Source organism: Alosa sapidissima, chromosome 13, assembly GCF_018492685.1.
Source record: "Alosa sapidissima isolate fAloSap1 chromosome 13, fAloSap1.pri, whole genome shotgun sequence".
NCBI classification, from domain to species: domain Eukaryota; kingdom Metazoa; phylum Chordata; class Actinopteri; order Clupeiformes; family Clupeidae; genus Alosa; species Alosa sapidissima.
In genome coordinates, this window is record NC_055969.1 from 14,108,436 (window position 1) to 14,131,111 (window position 22,676).

The following is a 22,676-nucleotide window of genomic DNA, read 5'->3' on the forward strand; positions in this document are numbered from 1 at the left end:
TGTTCCCTATTAGTGGGTGAACAATCCAACGGTTGGTGAATTCTGCTTCACAATGATAGGAAGAGCCGACAAGACCGTATTATCTGAACTTCTGATGTTGAAATGAAAAGGCAAGAAAAAGGGGTTGATGTGCTCTTCAATCACATATCATTTATTGATGCTCTCTAGACAATTACAAAGTAAATGCGAAACTATACATACGTTACAGTGAACTGTAAACAGTCCAGAAAAAGTTCAGACTAGTGTTGGACAGGAGTAGCAGGCAAATCCCTTTAACAGTTGGGCCCTTGATCAACTTCAATGTTTACTTTATAAACATCCTTGATATCCTAGTTTTTAAACATGGTCAAATTTCTTGTCATATATAAGGCGTTTCAGGGGATAAGGGATTTGACCACCAACCCTGCATAACACAATGTCAATCTGGCAAGTTGTACAAACATCTATGTCACTGAATTTTACATCAGAAATTATAAAACTGCATTCACTCAAACTAAAACAGTTATTTAAAAATATTACACCGGCAGATTATATCTGATAATCTTTATGTCGGCCAACAATTATAAACCCACTCTAAAAGGGCTAACTTGGAGTCAGGTAGTGTCTAGTCAGGCTATGGAAAGCATTGGTTCCAGCCTTCTGCTTTCCCAGAATTCCTTGATGTAATAAGGATCCATGCACCAACAGAGTAAACTGAGAAATTCTAGGTACGTAGAACAGCTATGGGTGAGCTGTTCTCCCTTTGATCCCTGATGTTACTACGGAATTTTACCCTTTGTTGGAATGACCTACCAAAACTCCCGATTGTAGGCAGCACAGCAAAAGCCCTCGCTTGTGGATTTCTTGTTAATAGCCAGAATCTTTTGGGCACGTTACATATGATCTACACATCTTTGTGCAATGAAATGCTGATCTGCTTCATAAAACATTACGTAAAGAAATTGGTTTGTGGGTAGCGGATTGTCAAAGGGGGTGGGGTGGGGGGGATCAGTCTATACTTAGAGCACAGTACTTGTGTGTGACATAATTAACTGAAAACAAATATTTAAATTACATGTGTTACTGGCAACGTCTACATTTTATGTTATAGAATTTACATGTTCTGTCAAAATCATACAGATGCCGTTTCATACCTCACTGAGGTCCATCTAACTGAGTCCCAACAGCTACATACCTGCAGTCTGGACCCTTCGGTGCAGTGTACCCACTAAAGACAATCCACTTCCTGGTATTCCGAGTAGTCTTCAGATACAACAATGCATGGGACCTTGTTTCAACATAATTAGGCTTCACCTCTTGTCCTCCTCATTCCATCCCATCACTACATAATATATATCTTTATATAGATTCAGCTCATCATTAATCTTACAACATCAGCCCTCTGCTATCAACACACAAAGAAAACAGAAAACAGCTGCTCAAGAGGGAGACACATACACATTTTGCCACAAGTGTTCCATGAGATCTAAAATAGCAGGTTCCTATCAGGTTCATTGATGTGAGTTACAGGATGGCACTTCCCTGTAGACTGAGAGACAAGTCCCGGCAGTCTACAGTTGGCCCAGTGCAGGACGTGTGTGTTTCCCTCATTTTAAGGCAAAAAGGTTAGATAAGGCTCGGTCATACAGCCCCGGACAGCACCCTCAACCTCATATGGATGCGTTATCCCTTGGTATATACAGATGTGTGGTAGATATGGCTAAACTGAAACTACACAGAACATCAAGGATTCCAGAGTGATCCAGCGATAATACTATAGTTGACAAATACCAATGTGAACCCTGCCTTAATATATTTACAGCTGGACATAGATGTATTTTAAAGGCCATTCAGGCTACTGATCTGAATGGCTAAAGAACTGGACCCCCAAGGAATGTCACTAATAGTACAGCTTTAGGACTGAGACAAGTAGCCCACCAATAGAAACTGCAGAACGGAAATTACTGAGAAACTGGCACAAACCGGGGACTGGATACAGTATATAGAAGCTCAACGACTCTCCTGATAGTGATGAGTAAAAGATCATCATAAAGTGTTTTTTTTCTTCTCACCCATAGGGACCAACTCATTAAGGCAGACTGCATTTGGTAACAGTAGCCTGGGTAAGGGTTGGGGGTGCTTGTTTACAATGGATGTGGAACCACCCATCCAAAACCCTGAATAAATTGCCTAACTGAAAATATAATAACCAGAAACTTCGTATCATTATGTCTGTGTACGTGTAAGGACCACCAGTGAGGTGTTTTCCCATGACCAAAATATGCATGTGTCTGTGTATGTGACAGTGTTGGGGGTAGGGGGTGAGGGAGAGGCTAAGGGAGGGGTGGGGGGCTGTCATTTGAGGGCTAATGACAATGTTCCGTGATGTCTACTACCACTGCCTTCTTCCAGCTGAACAGAAAGTAGCCCACCCCAGCACCTGCTGCCACAGCAATACAGAGGTAGCCATTGTAAGTCATGAACACCAGCATGAGGAAGTAGCTGACAACCACCTGGATGATATGCAACACCGTCTGAAGCGCGTGCGGGAGACTCAGCATCCGCTGCCTTAAGGGAGAAACAAACAAATGGTCAAACTCGAAGCCATGTTTAAACTGCAATCACTTAAGCTCAACTGGCATGAAAACACCATACACAGTGCTAATGTCTTCTACTGCCAAGGAAGCTGTCAATTAGACAAATGTCTAGAAACATAATAGAAATTATGTAATGTTTACTAAGATACTAAATACAGTGCTGTAAACAAGTCTAGACCATCCTAAAGCCTAGCCTACACTTTACATGACATCATAAGTTACCGAGCGGTAATCCTTATATAATAAAATGAGCAGGAGCACAACAGGGCTGTGTTTTAAGTCCACTGTTGTATTCCCTTGACTGTATGGCAGTACATGACTTCAACATCACTGTCAAGTTTGCTGATGACACAGCAGTAGTTGGCCTCATTTCTAAGAACAATGAGCAGGCTTATTTGAATGAAGTAGACAGACTTTCAAACTGGTGCCAAGACAACAACCTACTCCTAAATGTTACCAAGACTAAGGAGATATTTATAGATTTCAGACGTGATCAGCAGAATGTTTACCAACCACTCCACATCAACGACTCTCAGGTGGAAAGGGTAGAGAGTTTAAAATATATTGGTGTTTATATTTCTGAAGATCTGACTTGGATAAAACATGTCAATTCACTGGTGAGAAAGCCGGAGATCCCAGTCACCCCAACACCTGTCTCTTCTCTCTGCCTTACGCTCTGGGAAACGTTATCGTCGCCTGAGGGCCAACACAGAGAGAATGCGGAAACGTTTTTATCCCCAAGCTATCCAGATACTGAATGAGAACTGTACCAAGAGCAGTGGAGCACAAGCATTTTGGAAACACATCATGCACTTTACTTACATTACTACTTCTTCTTTTTCTATTTATTTCCTTATTTATTTACACATTGCACAGACATGGGAAAGCAAAGCATTTCAAAGCATTTCACTACATATACTCTGTATACTACATACACAAAGCATTTCACTACATATACTCTGTATACTACATACACAAAGCATTTCACTACATATACTCTGTATAAATTTTGTGACAAATAAATCTGAATTGAATTGATATTACTGTATGTGGAGTGCAACATCATGAAGAAATAACGATACTAGCCAGAAACAAAGCTGGCACTTTTGCCTAATCACACACTACCTAAGACATTGGTTTCAAGACAGAGGAAGGATGTTGACAAAAAGCAACACAATGTCCTTTTGCCACCTAGGAGGCATTTAGGGAGATGTAATAAAGCAAATGGTTAAAGTCAACTGGCATGACTAAGATTTACATTGGGCATAAAAAAATTCTCAATCTGCCAATTGGAATACATTTGAGACATCAGCAAACTACAACGGGATGTCTCTTTAAAAACCTTTCTTTGTTTCCCCGATATTAGTTATTGAACAGCAAACAATAAGGTGTCTGTCTATCTCTGCATTTGTTAAGAGATCTAAGCAGACCAGGCTTATCTGTTTTCCATGTTTGAGTCACAGTTTACTAGGGAAAACAAGTAGGTCAATGCCAGGGTGAGAGGATGGTGGAGGGGCGTTTTATCCTTTGTTCAAGTGAAATGAAGCTAAATAGAGTGCAGGCTCCAGAGGGCCATGGGCAATTCATTATCTCCATAGACTTTTCGAAAATATTCTTTAAAAGTTACCATAGGACATTAAATGGACCTTTATTGTGAGAGATAATGCCATTTAAAATATAATTTAATATAATGGATTATTTAAAAACTAACAAGGTTAAAGGAACAGAATGGAAGAATTGATATGCTACGCTAAACGCATCCAAACCGCCATTTTTTAACCAGTAATTGAAGTGGGAAATTCACTGCTTATGGCAGAGGCCTGCCATATCTCGTTCTTACACAAGCACACACAGACAGCCTCTCACACAAGCACACACTGACTCTTTCTATCACTGACCCTGACATTTTTTCAGCTGTTGCTAATGCACAATCTCTTATAGGAAAATCATTGTCTTAATATGTGTTCTGATGTTGACGTATGTGAGACAATACATTGTGATTATTCAGTTCCTGAGAACAGGTTCTGTCTGGATGGGAGCTCTTCAGTTAAGCAAGATTTACTGACAAAATGCGTTAGCTCATTTATGTGTTATACAATGAATCTAACATGTCCAACTGTTGATTGCTCTCCTCATCAGATGAATTTCTCCTTGGTGATGCACCCAAATGTTACGCATGATATTGATACATGCAAAGGCCAATCATTTCTACTACTGGTTGATTCATGTAATAAACTTTGAAGCTTTAGAGAACACTGTTGTTGTTGTTGTACAACGTTTGTTTGTTGGTGTGTCTTATTGCTTCCCAGGCCTGCCTTTGAATCTTTTCCTCTCATGAGCCTCGCTCGTCGCTTAAGCTCCCAGAAAGAATACAACGGGGTATTCAAGGCTGGATCTTGCATGCCGAGTGCAAAGGGACACTCATTTCCAAGGTTATGCAAGGAATACTAGACATAAAACAAAGCATCAATAACTTGTGTGTACCGCAAGTTTATTGGTGAAAAAGACCCTGGGTTCAATTTACTCTGGAATTACACTTTAAACACATCTGGGGGTCGCACCACCACTCCACCTCTCAAAACTTCCTTAACCTGGAACTGTATCGAAATCATTTGTTTAAGAGAGAAACCTAAGGGCTCGCAGCGCAGTCTTAACTGATGCGCTGAGATGATGGTGAGAAGGAGAAAGAAATATACTACTCAAGGTGGATTTCAAAACATCATCATATCTCAATCAACTGGAAGCGTACGTGTTACTACTATCACAGACTGACCATCTTTATCAGTACTAGGGTTGCAAAGGGGCGGAAAATTTCCGGTAAATTTCCGGAAACTTACCATGGGAAGTTAAGTTGGGGAATTTTGGAAATATTCCAAATTGGAAACTTTCATGGAATTAAAGGTAATTATGGGAATTAATGGGAATTTACGGGAATTAACTGGGAATTTTGGGTAATTCATACAAACGGTTTCATATACAAACATTAACATTCCGTTTGTAATAAGCAATATGATTTGTATGTTGCTATTCTCGCTTAGCTTAGCATACAAAGCTAGCTAGCATGCTAGCGGGAATCCCATTCTCTGCCTATGGTTTACTAGCGTGCTAAACTAGCAACACTGAACTGCCCGAAATACACCACACCACTCAACAACAAAATCTGATTGGTTGGAACATTCTTTCCCCATGCATATGAACGCACCATAGGTTTCCTTTAATCGCAGCAATATGCCGATTGCTGTGTGCATGTGATTGACATATGTGCAGGGCAGAAATTTGACTGAAATTGTATTAAATCAGGTTGTTTTAACTAATATTAGACTGCAAGATGGGGTTTTGTCCACTACATTTAAGTTCCCTGTTATAGACTAACTTGCCATATTAAAAATTCCCAGTTTATTCCCATTAATTCCCGTTTATTCCTGTTAATTCCCATGGAAAGTTTCCAACTTTGAAAATTCCCGGAATTTTGCAACCCTAATCAGTACTACTGAAAGCAGCCACCACAGTAAACGTAAAGACCCTGTCATGATTTCACATTCTGGGAAAGGGACTAATGGTAGGATAAGACTACCTTTGGCAGATGTGGAGAGTGAAAGGGGCGCAGGTCAGTTCAGTTCATGTTATATTGAACTGAATCAAATGTGACGCAAAGATGCCACTGCTTTTTGGATACACATACATGCTCTAAAATTCCTTGAATTTGACATTTCTAAATTGGAATCAGGTGAGAAGAGGTTGTTTTTTTTTAATACATATACAGTTTAAAGATATACAGTGACACAATAAAAGGGTAAAACTTTGTTCAGAAACCATTCACAACTTTTCAGCACAAAAACAGGATGTTCTACATCAGTGGTCCCCAAACTACGGCCCGCCACCTCATTTTGGGTGGCCCCCCAAAACATGTCCGTGGTATATAGCAACCGGCCCGCACGGGAGTACGACATCGTCAAACTATAACCTCCGCAATTTCCCCCATTCATTCTCTATGGCGAGTCTTAACCCTTAAAGGAGTACCGTCACACCGGTGTGACGGGAATGTTGGGAAATTAACATTCTAAAGAATATCTGGGTTCATTGAATTCAACATAGAATTTTAGAACCTTTAATTTTTTGCGGAACTTAGAATGTTCAAAAACCTACACCTTTAAGGGTTAACAGTACACATGTAATACTCTTTTTGTCCACTGGTGGTTGTTTTGGCGCTGTTTCACGTTTGCCATCAAAAACGGAATGAAATGTAGGCCTATCTGCAAACAATGTAATGAGGCCTATGCTGACTGCATCAGTGCTCAAAGTATTCTAAAAGTGTATCAATTAATTGTTAATAACTAACTAACTTATATTCAAGTCATTTTTCTGGGAATTTCTGGGATAATTATTTTTATTTGTTCAAATGTTGAATGGTGGTCATTTCAGACCACTTCAGCACTTCATAAAATTCTCATAGTTTGAGAACTTCACATTTTCAGAGTTCAGAGTTCACACATTTTTAATGAAATATACTTTTGGGACTACCTGCTAATACTTTTGGGAATGCAAAAGTCTTTTTATTAGTATTATTTAATTTGAGTTACATTTTACACTGATATGGCATGATGGCAATATAAACACAGCTAACAATGGCATTAAATTGCAAAAGCCTATAGATTAAATGTAATGGAATATTCAACTAAGGTAGACTGCTGTTGTTCACAGCACTAAGCTATTTATGGTTACTGATATACTCCGAGTCTCTGGCCCTCTCTTACAGCCAGGCATAGTAAGCTGGCCCTCGTAAGAAAAAGTTTGGGGACCACTGTTCTACATTCTCACTTACCCAACCGTTTTGTGGGTCTCCATTAATACAGTTCCATCAGCGCCAGGGACAGGCATAGAGTTGTACCGAACGTTCACTTGGTTCCGTCTGAGCAGGAACTCCCTGCCAATCTTCAGTCCTTCGTAGAACACAGCTAAAAGGAACACGCCAATGCATGCACCTGCCATCTCTGAGAACAAAACAAAGACAAGTTTAGGTTTCCTCAACAACTGTCAAAAACAAACCCTCTAATAATATAGAAACAGGAAACAACTGTCAATAACTCTATAGGAAATAAGTGGTATGTGAATTAATCAATTTTAATTCATCTATTTTAAACAAACAATAGCCTCTACCAATCTAAACATGTTCTGGTTCAGTGTTGTCCCACTATTGACAAATGAATTGAAATTTTCCTTGTGTGTCTGCTCATTTTGTGATTTCTACACCTTTTAAGCCAAAAAAATGGAAAATGGAATCACTAACCCCCAGGTGTGTTGATTACAAGTCCAGCAAACAGGAGCTCCACATTTTTGCAGCCAAAGTAGAACGTCATTTGCTGTAAGGGAAAAGGGAAAATTTTACATCAATATTGACAAGTACAAAGAGAGTACAAAAAAAATGTGCTTTGATTGTACTTCAGCATGTGAGGTACATAGGGAATCACATAAAACGAATTGCCTAATTGCATGTGATGCAAGCGTCAAAATCAGTTTTGATTTTACTCTACTTTGTTTTCAATTTAGAATGTCCTATCTGGACGCGAACAAAGCAGTGCTGTGCAGCGCCATGCGGCGCAACGCAGAACTTTTGTCGGATGCCCTGTTTCTATCTCCTTTTGCACAAGGATTCAGGGTGGACAGAGAGCATTCAATGCTATGCAACAGTCGGACGCTCGCATGCAGTTAGGCTGTAGAGGCATCTCTGACAAGCTTTGGAGAAGCCCACTCACCATCATCATGTGGCTCCCACCGGCTCCACCGTGGTCCCCATGATCCATGGTGTGGTCCATGGTGTGGTCCATGGTGTGGTCCATCCTTCCAGTCATTGCAGGCGGTGTAGTGCCCTGCACATGTCCATGGTGCATACTATGGTCCATCTCCCTGTTCAAGTAATACAGACATGAGAGAGGGAGAGAGAGAGAGAGAGAGAGAGACAGAGAGAAAGAGAGAAACAGGTACAGTTAGAAATGTATAGCATACTTTACTAAGGATTTGTGAGTAGAGTAGCTGAGCCGGGGTACCACACATCTTTTTTGACACCACACTCTGTCAGACCAAATCCGCTGAAGAATGTCTGGCATTCAGTGCACCTATGTACTCTCTATGGCTTACCATGTCCAGCATGTCAGATCTAGTTCAACTTCCACATGCACAATAATTTAAGCACATGTTCGGAACAGAAAACCTTAGAATTAATAAAAACATTTTGATACACAAACAAACTCTGAACTCTAAGGCCCTGTGAACTTGGCCAACCTCGTTTTATAAAAGCTGCGTAATGACCACCTGTGCCATCTGTCTGAGTGTGGGTATAGAGGAGTAATCACGGTGACAGTGACCCTAATGCCCGAAGAGCACTAGCAGTGTCAAACTGAGATAAGCCACATTGCTTAACCAGTCACTCTCTGGTCCATATCTCATTACAGAATACACAGCAGTGCAATGCTTTAAAGACTTAAGTGTGAAGCCCTGCAAATCCGCTATGCCTTAACTACTCACTTAGGACCTAATGTTATACTACTACTTTACAAATGAGAACAGAATACACCAAAACTGTTGGAGTTATACCCAATACGAAAAAGTGAATACTTTATGAATTAATTAATATAATAATAATAATAATATTATATAAAAAGTTAATATTGGTTGTGGTTAATTTAGTGGAAAATTTAGTTTTATTGTAGCCTAATGGTGTATAGAATACATTGCTAAAAGGTTTTTCTGACAGAGGGAGCATCCACACCTACACCTTTAGCACAGAAGACACACACACACCGCCCTTTTACAATTACTGTCTGGGGCCTGAGTTCCCTGTTTTGGAGCCATCAGGAAGAAGCAGCACACAGCCACTTGAGTGTCCCATAAGCACCCACTCTAATCTAATGTCCTGGCAACCTCAGGCTACAATTCAGATTTAACTGGCCCTTGTAATCTAATGGTGGGCAACGTAAAACATCATTAGTTTGAACAACAGAAGACCAAATGCTTTGCTAAAGGTCTCGGATGGCCTGGGGGCTTTGTTAGTTGCGTCCGAGTAAGACTGGAACTGACAGACTAGGGAGGTAATGAAAAAGTTAATGAAATGACACAGGGGCCTATGAGAGATCAATATCTGTGGCCAACATCGTCCATGTCAGAGATGCTTGATGCTTGCCCAGCACATTTAAAATGGATCCTGCATAAAAGCTGCATGACTTCATGCCAGTATCCATACAATACAACATACAATACAAAATAAATAGCATAAACGTGAAAATACAAACTAAACATGACTGAGAAACTTCAACCAGACCTGCACCAGATGTTTATTGAACCTAAAATGTTCTTCTCTCTGAATATACAGTAATGGTAGTCATTCATTGCAACTTGGGGAAGGGTTAGAAAGGAACATTTCAATTCAAAATGATAAACTTTGCTTTGGAAATCTCCCATTATTTAATTCTACAAATTACTATTACAACTGGGTCAACTTAAGTGTGAAATTCAAAACCAAATACTAACTTGATTAAACATTCTTTCCTAATTTATTGTATTAGGAAAAGGAGAGTTTCTGAGAAAAAATTGGTCTCTTTATCATAATCGGACCTAGTCTTTCTGACTACAATCAAACTCTCTCCCACAGGGATAATCATAGAGCAGGGGTCTCAAACTCAAATGAGCTGGGGGCCAATTCTGCCAACGTCATCTGATTGGAGGGCCGGCTATTTCTGAAAATGCAATGTTCTTTTTTTCAAATACCACACAAAACTGCAAACAGAAAGTGCAAGTGTTTTTATCTAGTTTTAGACACCTGTGCTAGCAACCTTAGCTTATAAATAAAATAATGATAAAATAAATAATAATACAAATTATAAAATAAATGAAAAACATAAAAACAGGTGTGTGTGTTTCACACCAAATAAAAATATTTCCCCTCATAACTTTTTTAAACCTGGCAAACTAGGCATCAGGGTTAAGAAAGCAACACCATTGGATTTTTATATAAAAATGTCAAAAGGCCATGGCTTGAAAGTGGTCAGAGATGAAGTCCTACTGTAAATGTAAAAATCTTTGAGTAAAACAAAAGTTTATGAAGGGGGTAAATTTACCCATGTAATTTGTCACTGGATGGCAAGCACCTCAAATTATGCACCTTTCAGTAAATACTGGATGAAGATATTTAAACAGGTTTACTTTCCTTTTTTCATATTACCCACATAACAAATTAACAGGAAAACACCTAAGATGTATACCAACACCTAATATGTTGTGGTTTAGTAATAGATTACTACAATATAGGCCTACAATAAAGTATTCTGGTCAAACAGTTCCTATCGCGGGTAATCTGCAGTACCCAGAAGTTCGCATCATATTGCGGTTGACTTTGTAGTTCTTTAGAGCCCTATTTCTACTAGCCCTGCTGTCTGTACTACATCCATTACGGACACTCATCACGATTACCACTGCAACCTCCAAGCTATGTTGGGCAGAGGGTCGAAACAAGCATGGTATGCTTAGTGGACACCGTTGTATACACGCACCTCCATTCACAGACGCACCGTGACTATCACTGTCATAGACGATCGATCATAATCTCCAAAAGGATATTCTCCTTCAGAATTAGAATAGGTGAATAACATAGCTTACCTAAGACTTCATCGCACGTGAACGTTTTTCAACATTTGGTGTAGGCCTATTTCTGCTTAATTTCTGCAACACTATGGCCTGCATCGCTTCCGCGTCATTACATATGCATGTCTTTGTGTTTCTCGCGTGTAATACAAGTATTTCCTGAAAACTTTGCGCAGCGATTTTGGGTTTGAATCAAGCTATGGATGTCTTGCACATAGTGGAGCAGAGTAGGCCTATAAATGAGATTTGTCACCGTACCTGGATCTATCGTCTATTTTAATCAGTATCGTTGTTTGTCGCAATTAATAGCCTCAAGGGCCGGATTACATTATTATTTTGTCATACGTCGCGGGCCGGAATTGGGCAGGACGCGGGCCGGATTTGGCCCGCGGGCCTGTCATAGAGACATGCTTTTTCACATCAGTGACTGGACCACATTAAAAGGATTAGAGACACAACTGCACCAACCCAAGTCAATATACTAACATGCCACAGTGTAGTTACGATCATCTGCTTTACTATTCAATGTCAAATTCATGATATTACTCTGGCTGCAGACAGCATAACATTTGAAACCAAACCAGAGTTGCACAAACCTTCAGGCACAAAGTTTTAGCGGTTCTCGAGTAAGGAATTCCCCACCGCGAGGTCAACTCACTCACCCTACTGTGTCTTTGTAAGAGAAGCTTGCCAAGAAGGAAGGGAACTCGGTAGTGATCACGTAGCAGCTGCCGCGTAGCCTTCTGATCCTCAGCACACCGATGATAAGTGCATCAGTTCAGAGAGTGCACAGGTAGGTCACAGTGCACAGTCAAAGATATCAGGACAGCTTCTTGACCCGCCTTATGGTGTGACTGTGTGAGATGCTGAGAGTGTGTTTGTGTGCGTGTGTGTGTGTGTGAACTAAGATCCCCTCCCATGACTGACTGCTCATGTGATCTTGCTCCTGCCTCTGATTTCCTGCCGCTGCTACAAAGCCAATCACACGGCTTTGTTCACTCCCTTGTCTCTCTGTCTCTCAATGAACCTGCACGCATGTTTAAAGAAAACATTTTTGGCATCGCTACAGATTTGTTCAAAACTGTTGCATTCAAGTTAACTTTGCACCCCCCCCCCATTACCTACCACCACAAATAGAATTCAATTCTCTGGGAAACACTGCTCTTTGATTTAGTCGTCTTTGTATCTTCTACAGCATGAAGGGAAAAGGAGACGTGTAGCCCTAAGAGATCATTAGACTTGTCCTCCAATGTGACTTAGCCTACTTTCCCTTATTATGACCGCCGCGCAGCGAAGCGGTGGTCATATAGGTTTAGCCAGATTTTTTTTTTTTCTTTTTCGCATGTCCAAATTTCCGTCAAGGATTCCGGGGTACACGAAACTTGGTGGGCATGTAACCCCACACGGATAGCATGGAACCATCGTTTTTCGTTTTGATCTGTAGCACCCCCGCTGGACTGGACCCCCGAAAGGAGGGTAGGGCAGACACAGTTTTCTGTGAATATCTTGAGAACCGTAGGGTTTAGGAGGACCTTTTTTTTTTGTATGTTGATCTCAAGGGGCCATGTCAACCCATTCCATAACCACTCATTTCATGTATAGCGCCACCTAGTTAAACACAAAAAAGTAAAAATGAGGTGTTGTAATCGCAGGTATCTGTGACCTAACATAGTCAAAACTGCACAAAATTGGAAGTGTAGGATCATTATGACACCCTCTGAATGCACGCCAAGTTTCGTGGAATTCCGTTCATGGGGGGCCACACAATAAATTAATTTATGTTACTATCCACCAACTGGCCTGTAGGTGGCCGGAGACAGTTTTCTGTGAATATCTCGAGAACCGTAGGGCCTAGGAGGTCCACCTTTTTTTGTATGTTGGTCTTAAGGGGACATGTCAACCTATCCCATTACCACTTATTTCATGTATAGCGCCACCTTAAAAATTAAAAAGCAAAAAATTAGGTGTTGTCATCACAATATCTCTGGCTGACATGGTCAAAACTGCACGAAATTGAAAGTGTAGGATCATTATGACACCCTCCGAATGCATGCCAAGTTTCGTGAACTTTCGTTCATGGGGGGCCTTACAATAAAATAATTTGTGTGTACATTTAGTGACCGTACACCAACAAGGATTCCCGGGACACTGAAAGACCGGGGTACACGAAACTTGGATAGCATGGAACCATCGTTTTTCGTTTTGATCTGTAGCCCCCCCCGCTGGACTGGACCCCCCGAAAGGAGGGTAGGGCAGACACAGTTTTCTGTGAATATCTTGAGAACCGTAGGGCCTAGGATGAACAATTTTTCCCGTATGTTTGCCTCCAGGGGTCATCTTAAACCATTCCATGTGCACACATGTGCATAAACAGATAGATACACACGCACACACATTCACAGTAATCCTACGTATGACACATACTCACACAGCAGACATATGTACGCATGCATGCACATGCACAAACACAGGCACACACACAAGCACGCACACACACACACACACACACACACATAAACATAAACATGTACACACACACAAGAATATCTCAGAATTATGAACAGGCAAGATGGGGGTGGGGTTGTATAAAATAAATTTTACATGTGAAATCTATGAACTAATCATGTTTTGGTACTTGTTGTCTAGCAGATACCAGTGGGAATTGAGTGTGGATAATGCAATTTAATGAGACAGAATCATATAGGCCTTTCAGCGTGATTTATTTTTGTGGAAAAAATGTGCTGGACTGGGCGGCGGTCATATTTTTTACCGCTCTGCGGTACATCTAGTTTATATTGTCCATGTCTCATGACAAAGACAGATCTTGTGTTGCATCTGGGGAGAATTTTCCTCATGCGTCGTCACATGTCTCAGCTGGCACTTATCAGAACTCCTCTGTGCTCAAACGATTGTGGAGAGGCTCCCTATGCTCTGCTTCAGGGGCCTATCCATGGAGACTGGATGAAGTCAGTCACTGATTCCCTGAACAACAGAAGCTTGGTTGATCGCTTTTATGTGTTTTCCAAAGACATTTGAGAAGAACTGAAGATACCAATCCGAGGCAGCGGAGGTACAATCCATTCCAATATGATACATGGATTGTTCATAATTCTATTTAGAGAGGTCAAAGAGACCACTTACTGTGCGATGTCATTTGCATTCCACAACCACTGGGTACAGAACAAACTGATCCATTTACAAAGATTAGCCTATTTGTTGCTTCAGAGGTTCATAGCATTGTCATTATCTTTATGATTTCTACATAAAGATAACTTTAAGCTGGGGTCATAAAGACTCCAGATAAGAAACAATAAAACGTGACCCATGGGACAGCCTTTGCAGTGCCAGCCACCTATAATTCCAAACTAATCAACGGCAAATGCTAGGATAGATCTTACAATTCAAACAGCTATCCAGTTATGAGAACACATGAAGTGACAACATGCTAGTATCTTGTAGAGGAAAGTTTTACTCAATACTCAAAAAAATGTTAAGCCTACAAACTAAATTTCTACAACAAAACAAATTTTGTTATGGTAGGATAGGCGTTTCAACTAAATCAATTTTGTTGCAATGCCTCAGCCACTGTCAAAGTTCTGTCTTCTTCAAGGAACGAACAAACAAAAACAACCTTGCCATCCCCTCCACCCCCCTATGTATCATAGTTGATTAGCACAGAGTTTGTATTTTATCCCCACATTGTGTTTTTTCTGCTGCATGAACAAGAGGTTTCAGGACTGTTTTTTCCCTACTTCTTATTCATAGTAGACGTGTTCTTATTGAACTTTAATACAGCTGTATATATGCTACTAAGAAACAAGTCTCATTTTCAGGTGAAGTACATCCATACATGGGAATCTAGACCATTTAGCCTTTAGCCATTTCGTCCACGACAAGTTGACTGCTGCTTACAGCACCGACTAGTGATTTTAATAGTTGCCAGTACAGACTAGTTGACCAGTGAATAGTATCATGCTTATTACCGATAATGTTTAGGCAGATTTAGGGAGATCCATAACAGTAGCATATTTGCCTAATTAATTGACTTTATAAATCAATGCTCTATAGGGTGTTATGAATGTTTCCCGTAGCGTAGGAGGTATTGGCAATGACTTCTGGCTTATGTCCTTGACGGTCACCTTATTTGGTCTCTTTGGCTCTGTTTTCAACATTGACCAAGCTTTTGCATCACCAAATCACTGATGTGATGAACAAACAGACATCCAACAGGCTCCACATTTCATAATACCTCAAACAACCATCAAGGAGGGGGACTAGGTAAATACAAAATTAGTGTCAAAATGAATGTTTGTCAGACATTACAGCAATGGTGTCACCACATTTGCGATACTTGTGTTGTAACCAATGTGTTCTCCTTAGCTGTTTATTACAAGTTTTTTCCTGGTAACCTGATTAAGCAATATGGCACAATTGAGAGTGGGGTTGGTAAGCATATACCACAGCTGTGATTTGGCCATAGGCACAAGGCCAGGCTGAGTGCCGCAAGTAACCACAGACATGGACAAGGCTTTGAACAGGTTCACGAAACGAAAACGAAAACCAGAAGCTTTTGATTTTTTGCTAGGAACAAAAAAACGAAACCAGAAACTCTAAAAAATGTTATGTGCTTCCAGAACAAAATTATTTATCTAAAATAATGTTTTTTTTGTTCTTAGATTTAGCAATCCGACTAGCCACTATGAGGCTTTTAGAGCAGCCACGTTCACCGATGTGGTTGCTTTACGCACTAGTTTTTTGTCCTTCTTGCTCGCGTTTTTTACGCTCAAAGAACTCAAGGGGTTTGTCTTTAAGTGTAGGCTTGGACTCTAGATGTCGAATTAGCTTTGATGGTTTCATTGCTTCGTTTGACAACTTGTCGCCAAATACCACACATAAAGGACTTGGTGCATGCGAGTCACCGGTCTCTGCGAAACCATATTTTAAATATGACTTGTCATATTTCGTATTGAATGACCCCTTCTTTTTCTTTGAGGTATCTGGATCACCATCGTCAGTGGGTATTATTGCGAATGTGACATTATTGCGAATTAAATTGAGTTTAGTTGGGGGGGGGGGGGGGGGGGGGGGGGGGGGTCCATTATTGCGAATTAAATTGAGTTTAGTTGGGGTGGGGGGTTCCGTGTTTATACCGGATCTGTGTTTGCATATTTAATACGTTTCATACACGTGTTTCAACACTGCATTTCGGTCGTTGTTTTTACCTATATCATTACCTTATGCATGCCAGTTATGTATCCACCAGCTGCCTGCCTGCAGCCTACTTCCAAAACTCCAAAGCTTGCTGTCAGATTTGGTTCCGAGGGAACAAGTTCAGTGTATCAACAACTCAATAACAGTTTATGTGATGTGTTAATCAATTAAATGCCCAACAATTTCACAACAGCTAGTTTTGGAGTAGGCCATTCAACTAGCCCGCTTGCTTACGACGAGACCAAGCGCGCCGGAAGCACCGGTGCAGGGGGTGCGAACGCACCCCCACTTTTCGGGGGTAAAAAAAAAAAAAGGGGCAGTTGTTGACCACAACACCGACACGGCATCGCTCAGTGGTTCCCAAATGGGGGTACGTTAAGGCACTTCAGGGGATACGTGAGATTTTAACCATTTCGAAGCCGATTGATGCAAAGTGTGTCAAAAAAACACACCCTTTCTTCTCTGTTAAACGTCCCACATACTCGACGCACCCGACCAGTAGCGCGACAATGTGACGTCACAGAAGTGCCGTAACCATTTATACTCGCGCGTGGTGGTCGCAACACTAGTTGCAATATTCTCCTGAACAGAGGTGTCGCTGTTGTGAAAAGACTAACATTAACTACTTACACAGCAGAAGAAGCTGCAGTAAGAAACACCAGTAGCTAGCCAATGTGATGGTACTTCAGACTTTGGTTGCTACTATTCACAACTACCATCATCATTATCATGTAGTTTCCAAGGTGTGTGCACAGGTAGATAGATAGATGGATATATAGATAGGTACTTTAGTCATCCCGAGGGAAATTTTAATAATTTAAACAGTTTAGTTAGCTGGCTAGCTAGCTAGCAGCTGGCTGAGTTTGTGTAATTTCCTGAAGTGGAAAGAGATTTTGTTCAGGCCTTAATAGATATCCTTTGTTTGAAAATAAATCGTTTATATTCTTTCCTCTTAATTCCATGTGTTGCAACTCTCACTGGTAACTTTGTTAACTTATCCAGCAAACTATTAAAAATTCACGACTGTAACAAAACACTGCAACTCGCTTGCCCTCAAACTAGTCCATCTTCCTGTTTCCGCCTTGTCGCGCTCGTCTGAAAAAAAATGAGTGGTGCGCTACCTCGCGCTACACGGCCAAAACCCTGGCGCGCCAGAGAGATCTACTTCATTTTGACGTCACATTGTCGCGCTACCGGTCGGGTGCGTCAGGTATGTAGAAGCCATTACATTGCTCCGCAACTGTTCCTAGTAGCGAGAAGCCTTAATTCCGTGACAGAGCAGAAGTGGGGCTTTCCAACGAGATCACGCACTTGTCTGTACGTTAAAGTATGAAGATTTAAAAAATCATGAAATTAAATCAAATTGCATCATATTTACAGTCTCTGCGTTCACCTGCGCACCCATTACTCTCGTTTGAATTACTTGCAAACCCGTGAACGCATAGATATGGCAAGCATATCAGATGAAAGACGAGACACAGGGCTACCCATTGGTACCAAGTATGTCGATCCTTCTGGCTTATGAAAACAGACGAACTGACTGCAAAATAACTAGATGTACCGCATAGCGGTACAAAATATGACCGCCGCTCAGTCCTGTACATCCGTTCCGCGAAAATAAATCACACTTCAATTTGTCTCCATATTTTACTCCATCCCCCACTCTTGAAACTTTTGTGTATGCTTGTTTGGCATGCCTGAGTGTGTGTGTGCGGCTGCACAGAAAGTACCCTACTGGTGCTGAAAAGGTGAATAGATTGTAGAATAGCCAAAGAAGATGTAGAATTGTTATAAAACCTTTAAAATCTCTAAACAATCACAAGTAGGGCAGTTCATCACAGTTCATCCATTGCAACTGGATTGATGAAAGGTCACTTACACCTGTAGGCTACATTGTATTTGGGAAAAGCAAAAGGTATCAGCATAATGTTATTTATTTATTTATTTATTTATTTTTTATGTATTTTTAAACAAAAACATCTCTGTCAGTTCCATGCCGTTTTCAACAGCTATCAAAAACAAAGGTCATTTTTGGATGGATGGATTTTTTGTGAATGTTTCTTCTTCTTACATAAGATTTTAGTCATCTTTAGTTCATGTAATACTTTATTGTCAATGCACAAATTAAGTAACAGTAGTCTGAAACGTTATTGTTAATGCACAAATTAAGTAACAGTAGCCTAGTCTGAAACGAAATGCTGTTTTACATCTAACCAGTGGTGCAAATAACTGACATGTCCAAATGGGCCTTGATGAAATGCGTCGCTAGACTGTTCATGCACATTTTAACGGGCCAAAGTTGAAGAGCTTTTGTCCGTTATTGTTAGTGCAAATATAGGCTGATTCATGTTCCCTTGCATTGTTTAACTGAGGTCCATGGCTAGTCTGGCTTTCATCAGACCAAGCTCAATCTTTTAAGAAATCAAAAAATAAATAGCGGGCAGATCAGGCTGGGTTCACCCAGCCTAGTCCATAGGCACCCGATATTGTTTAATTTTCCGATTGAGATATACACGCTCTGGCTATTCTAAATGCAAAAATGCATCAGGGAGTTATGACAAAACGGTAACTAACAAACTAGATCCTAATAGAAAGCTGTTAGCTTCCCTAAGCTACAGGTAGGATTATAAGGTAGGCCTATTTACAACATAAATTGTCAATAGGCTATGCTGGCGACACAAATAAAATCTCCTTTGGAAACCAATGGCTTACGCCTTACAAGCGGACTTAAACTGTCATATCGTGGCGAAAAGTTGTAATAACATTCACGCAGCTCCATGAGTCAAGGAAAGCGCGAATGAAGTAGCCACTTCTAAATGGGATCCACTACACAGTAGCTTAAGGTGTTTTGCTAAAGCAGCCATAATGAAATGAAGGTGTCATTGTTTGGATACTTCACACACACGTGCTTTTTAATTTCACAGACTACAACTACCAAGCTGTAATCAAAGCACATCGATTCCCCTCTCACACCCTGCACGCACTTAAAACAAAATAAACAGGCGTCTCAGTCTCACGCATGTATAGGCAAAACTGTATCAGACCGGTGTAAAGTTGGTAAATCTTCCATTGCACAGAATGATTTTGTAGCACGTGCAATAAATGACAGTCGAAAGATACAAACAGTGCTGCTATACATTTGCTTGGTATAACCGCATTTATAGTTTTCTACAAATGCAATAAATCAAATGCCTCCATCACTCAACCAACGCTAACGGTAACATTACCTAGGTCCTTATTGATATTACAAGATTAACGTACCTGCAGTAAAAACCAAGCATGTCCGATAAACATCCTCAGATTTATTTCGGCTTCAAGAAGAAATGGGAATTACACTTCATGTGAACATCGTCCTATCCTTATTAGATGTTCGCTGCGGTAAATTACAGTCCTTGTATGAAGCGTCCATTGTTTTTTCCAACTCACTTTTAACTTCCAACAAAATTACGTCTCACTGCAACGATGCGCCATCTAGTGGACAAACGACTACTTCTCGCCAATACTGAAAATGCAGCCATGATGATGATGATGAATATTTATTTTGGCTTTCTTTTAATCCTACTGATTTTCATTTTTTACCGGGGGGGGGGCAAATCACAAATGAGTGATTATGAGCCAGGTTGATGTGGGCCCTTGAGACCAACATACCATAAAAGATTCACAGAGAACTGTGTCTGCCCTACCCTCCTTTCGGGGGTCCAGTCCAGCGGGGGGGCTGCAGATGAAAACGAAAAATGACGGTTCCATGCTATCCATGTGGGGGTACATGCCCACCAAGTTTTGTGTACCCCGGTCTTTCAGTGTCCCGGGAATCCTTGTTGGTGTACGTCACTAAATGTACACATAAATTATTTTATTGTAAGGCCCCCCATGAATGAAAGTACACAAAACTTGGCATGCATTCAGAGGGTGTCATAATGATCCTACACTTTTAATTTCGTGCAGTTTTGACCTTGTCAGCCAGAGATATTGAGATGAAAACACCTAATTTTTTGCTTTTTAATTTTTAACTAGGTGGCGCTATACATGAAATAAGTGGTAATGGGATGGGTTGACATGCCCCCTTAAGACCAACATACAAAAAAAAGGTGGACCTCCTAGGCCCTACGGTTCTCGAGATATTCACAGAAAACTGTCTCCGGCCACCTACAGGCCAGTTGGTGTATAGTAACATAAATTAATTTATTGTGTGGCCCCCCATGAACGGAATTCCACAAAACTTGGCGTGCATACAGAGGGTGTCATAATGATCCTACACTTCCAATTTCGTGCAGTTTTGACTATGTTAGGTCACAGATACCTTCAATTACAACACCTCATTTTTACTTTTTTGTGTTTAACTAGGTGGCGCTATACATGAAATGAGTGGTTATGGAATGGGTTGACATGGCCCCTTGAGATCAACATACAAAAAAAAATGGTCCTCCTAAACCCTACGGTTTTCGAGATATTCACAGAAAACTGTGTCTGCCCTACCCTCCTTTCGGGGGTCCAATTCAGCGGGGGGGCTACAGATCAAAACGAAAAACGATGGTTCCATGCTATCCATGTGGGGTTACATGTCCACCAAGTTTCGTGTACCCCGGTCTTTCAGTGTCCCGGGAATCATTGACGGAAATTTGGGCATGCGAAAAAGAAAAAAGAAAAAAAAAAAAAAAATCTGACTAAACCTATATGACCGCCGCTTCGCTGCGCGGCGGTCATAATAACGTCATGTACAAAAACCAACTGCACACCCATTACTTTCGTTTGAATCGCGGACCTGTCATCGGATAGATAGCCTATGCCACGCATGTCGGATGAAAGAGGAGACACAGAGCTATCATTTGATACCAAGTACATCCTTCTGGGTTATAAAACAGACGAAGTGACAGCAAAATAATAACTTCATATAATTACTTACCTCACCTTTTTCGCTGTTTTGTGACAAAGCATGTTTATAATCCAACGCTATTGTGTGTTTCTCTATGGCAAAGAATGTTCATAATCCGGTTTTGAGATCCTAGCAAATTCCTGCATGGCATTCAATTCAAGGCTCACATTGCATCCCAATTTGTTCGACAAAGAAACACCTTTTTTGCCTTTACTATGTTAATGGCAATGCAGTAAAACGTTGTAGAGAATCATGCAAACACAGGCTTAGGCTACACGTAAACTCGGGTCAAGTGAGGTCAGATCAGTTCGTGTTACAGATATGGAGCGCAGAAAGGTCATTTTTAATCACTAATTAATGTATAACATGATTACAGTCAAACACAAAGGCAACAGGCACAGTTGGGTAACTAATTCTAGTGTCGTTTTCTTACGGGGATAAACAGTGACAGGTTACCGGGGGACCTTTTACGCTAACCTTCAAAATGTAGAAAGTAGGTTACGTGCAGATCTTTTCATCACAGTCATTGACAAGGCTTGGCTGTGTGCACAGGACAGAAAATGGAGATTGTGATCATTATTATTGTAGGCTACAGACTACCTCCTTTATTCCTTGAATGGAAATTCAGGTTATGCTGGTGTGTCTGTGTCTGTCAATATCAGGCGCAGTTTATTTTAGCAGATTATCCATTTAGAATTTGTAGCCTAGACTAAATCACTCTGTGCGTAAAAAGACGCTACTTGCAGTCCAATCAGCTTGAATGAAACCACCCGAAATCACTACACAGCACCTAACATAATGACAATTTTTGTTAGACTTTTTTAAAAATTATTATTAGACTATTTTATATCGTAATATCCCACGTGAAAACGTGCGTGAATAATTGGCCTCTGGAATTTTCAAAATTGTCTCGCGGGGAACCCAGCCCGAAACCAGCTTTTTTTTTGTTTTGTTTTTTTGCACCCCCACTTTCAAACTCGTTCCGGCGCCGCTTCCTTATTTGGGTTTTGGGTTGCCAGGTTTTAGCCTATGACAAAACGGTTGAAATTGAAACTAAGTGATCGTGTATGTGTAGGGTGTATTTCATACACAGTCTGGCAACCTGAATGGATCAATGATTTTAAAATGAAGTTTGATGGCCATGCAAATTACGGGAGTTTTCCAGGAGAAATAACAAAACGGGAGGGTGCTGGGAGATGACCTTGAAATACAGGAGAAACCCGGGAAAACGGGAGTGTTGACAGGTATGAAAACATCCTCATTTTGAATTAATGGGACGTTCAAGTCGAAGTGATTACAGGGGTGAGTAATCAGAGCGGGGATGTCCTGATCCCCACTCTGGAACACCTCTCTTCCAATTCCAAATTAATTAGAAACCTAAT

The 22,676-nt window shown here is 40.7% G+C and overlaps 1 protein-coding gene across 1 annotated transcript in view; it reads right to left on the minus strand.

Moving 5' to 3' along the window:
* Positions 1-124: 124 nt before the first annotated feature.
* slc31a1 (solute carrier family 31 member 1) overlaps positions 125-22,676 on the minus strand; it is a 32,035-nt gene continuing 9,483 nt past the window's right edge. Inside the window, exons 2-5 of the mRNA XM_042060603.1 lie at positions 8,330-8,480; positions 7,864-7,936; positions 7,399-7,567; positions 125-2,547 (exon numbers count right to left, since the gene is read on the minus strand). Of these exons, the coding sequence (XP_041916537.1) occupies positions 2,346-2,547; positions 7,399-7,567; positions 7,864-7,936; positions 8,330-8,476 (591 nt within the window). The 5' untranslated portion in view covers positions 8,477-8,480 and the 3' untranslated portion in view covers positions 125-2,345. The remainder of the gene's footprint in view (positions 2,548-7,398; positions 7,568-7,863; positions 7,937-8,329; positions 8,481-22,676) is intronic.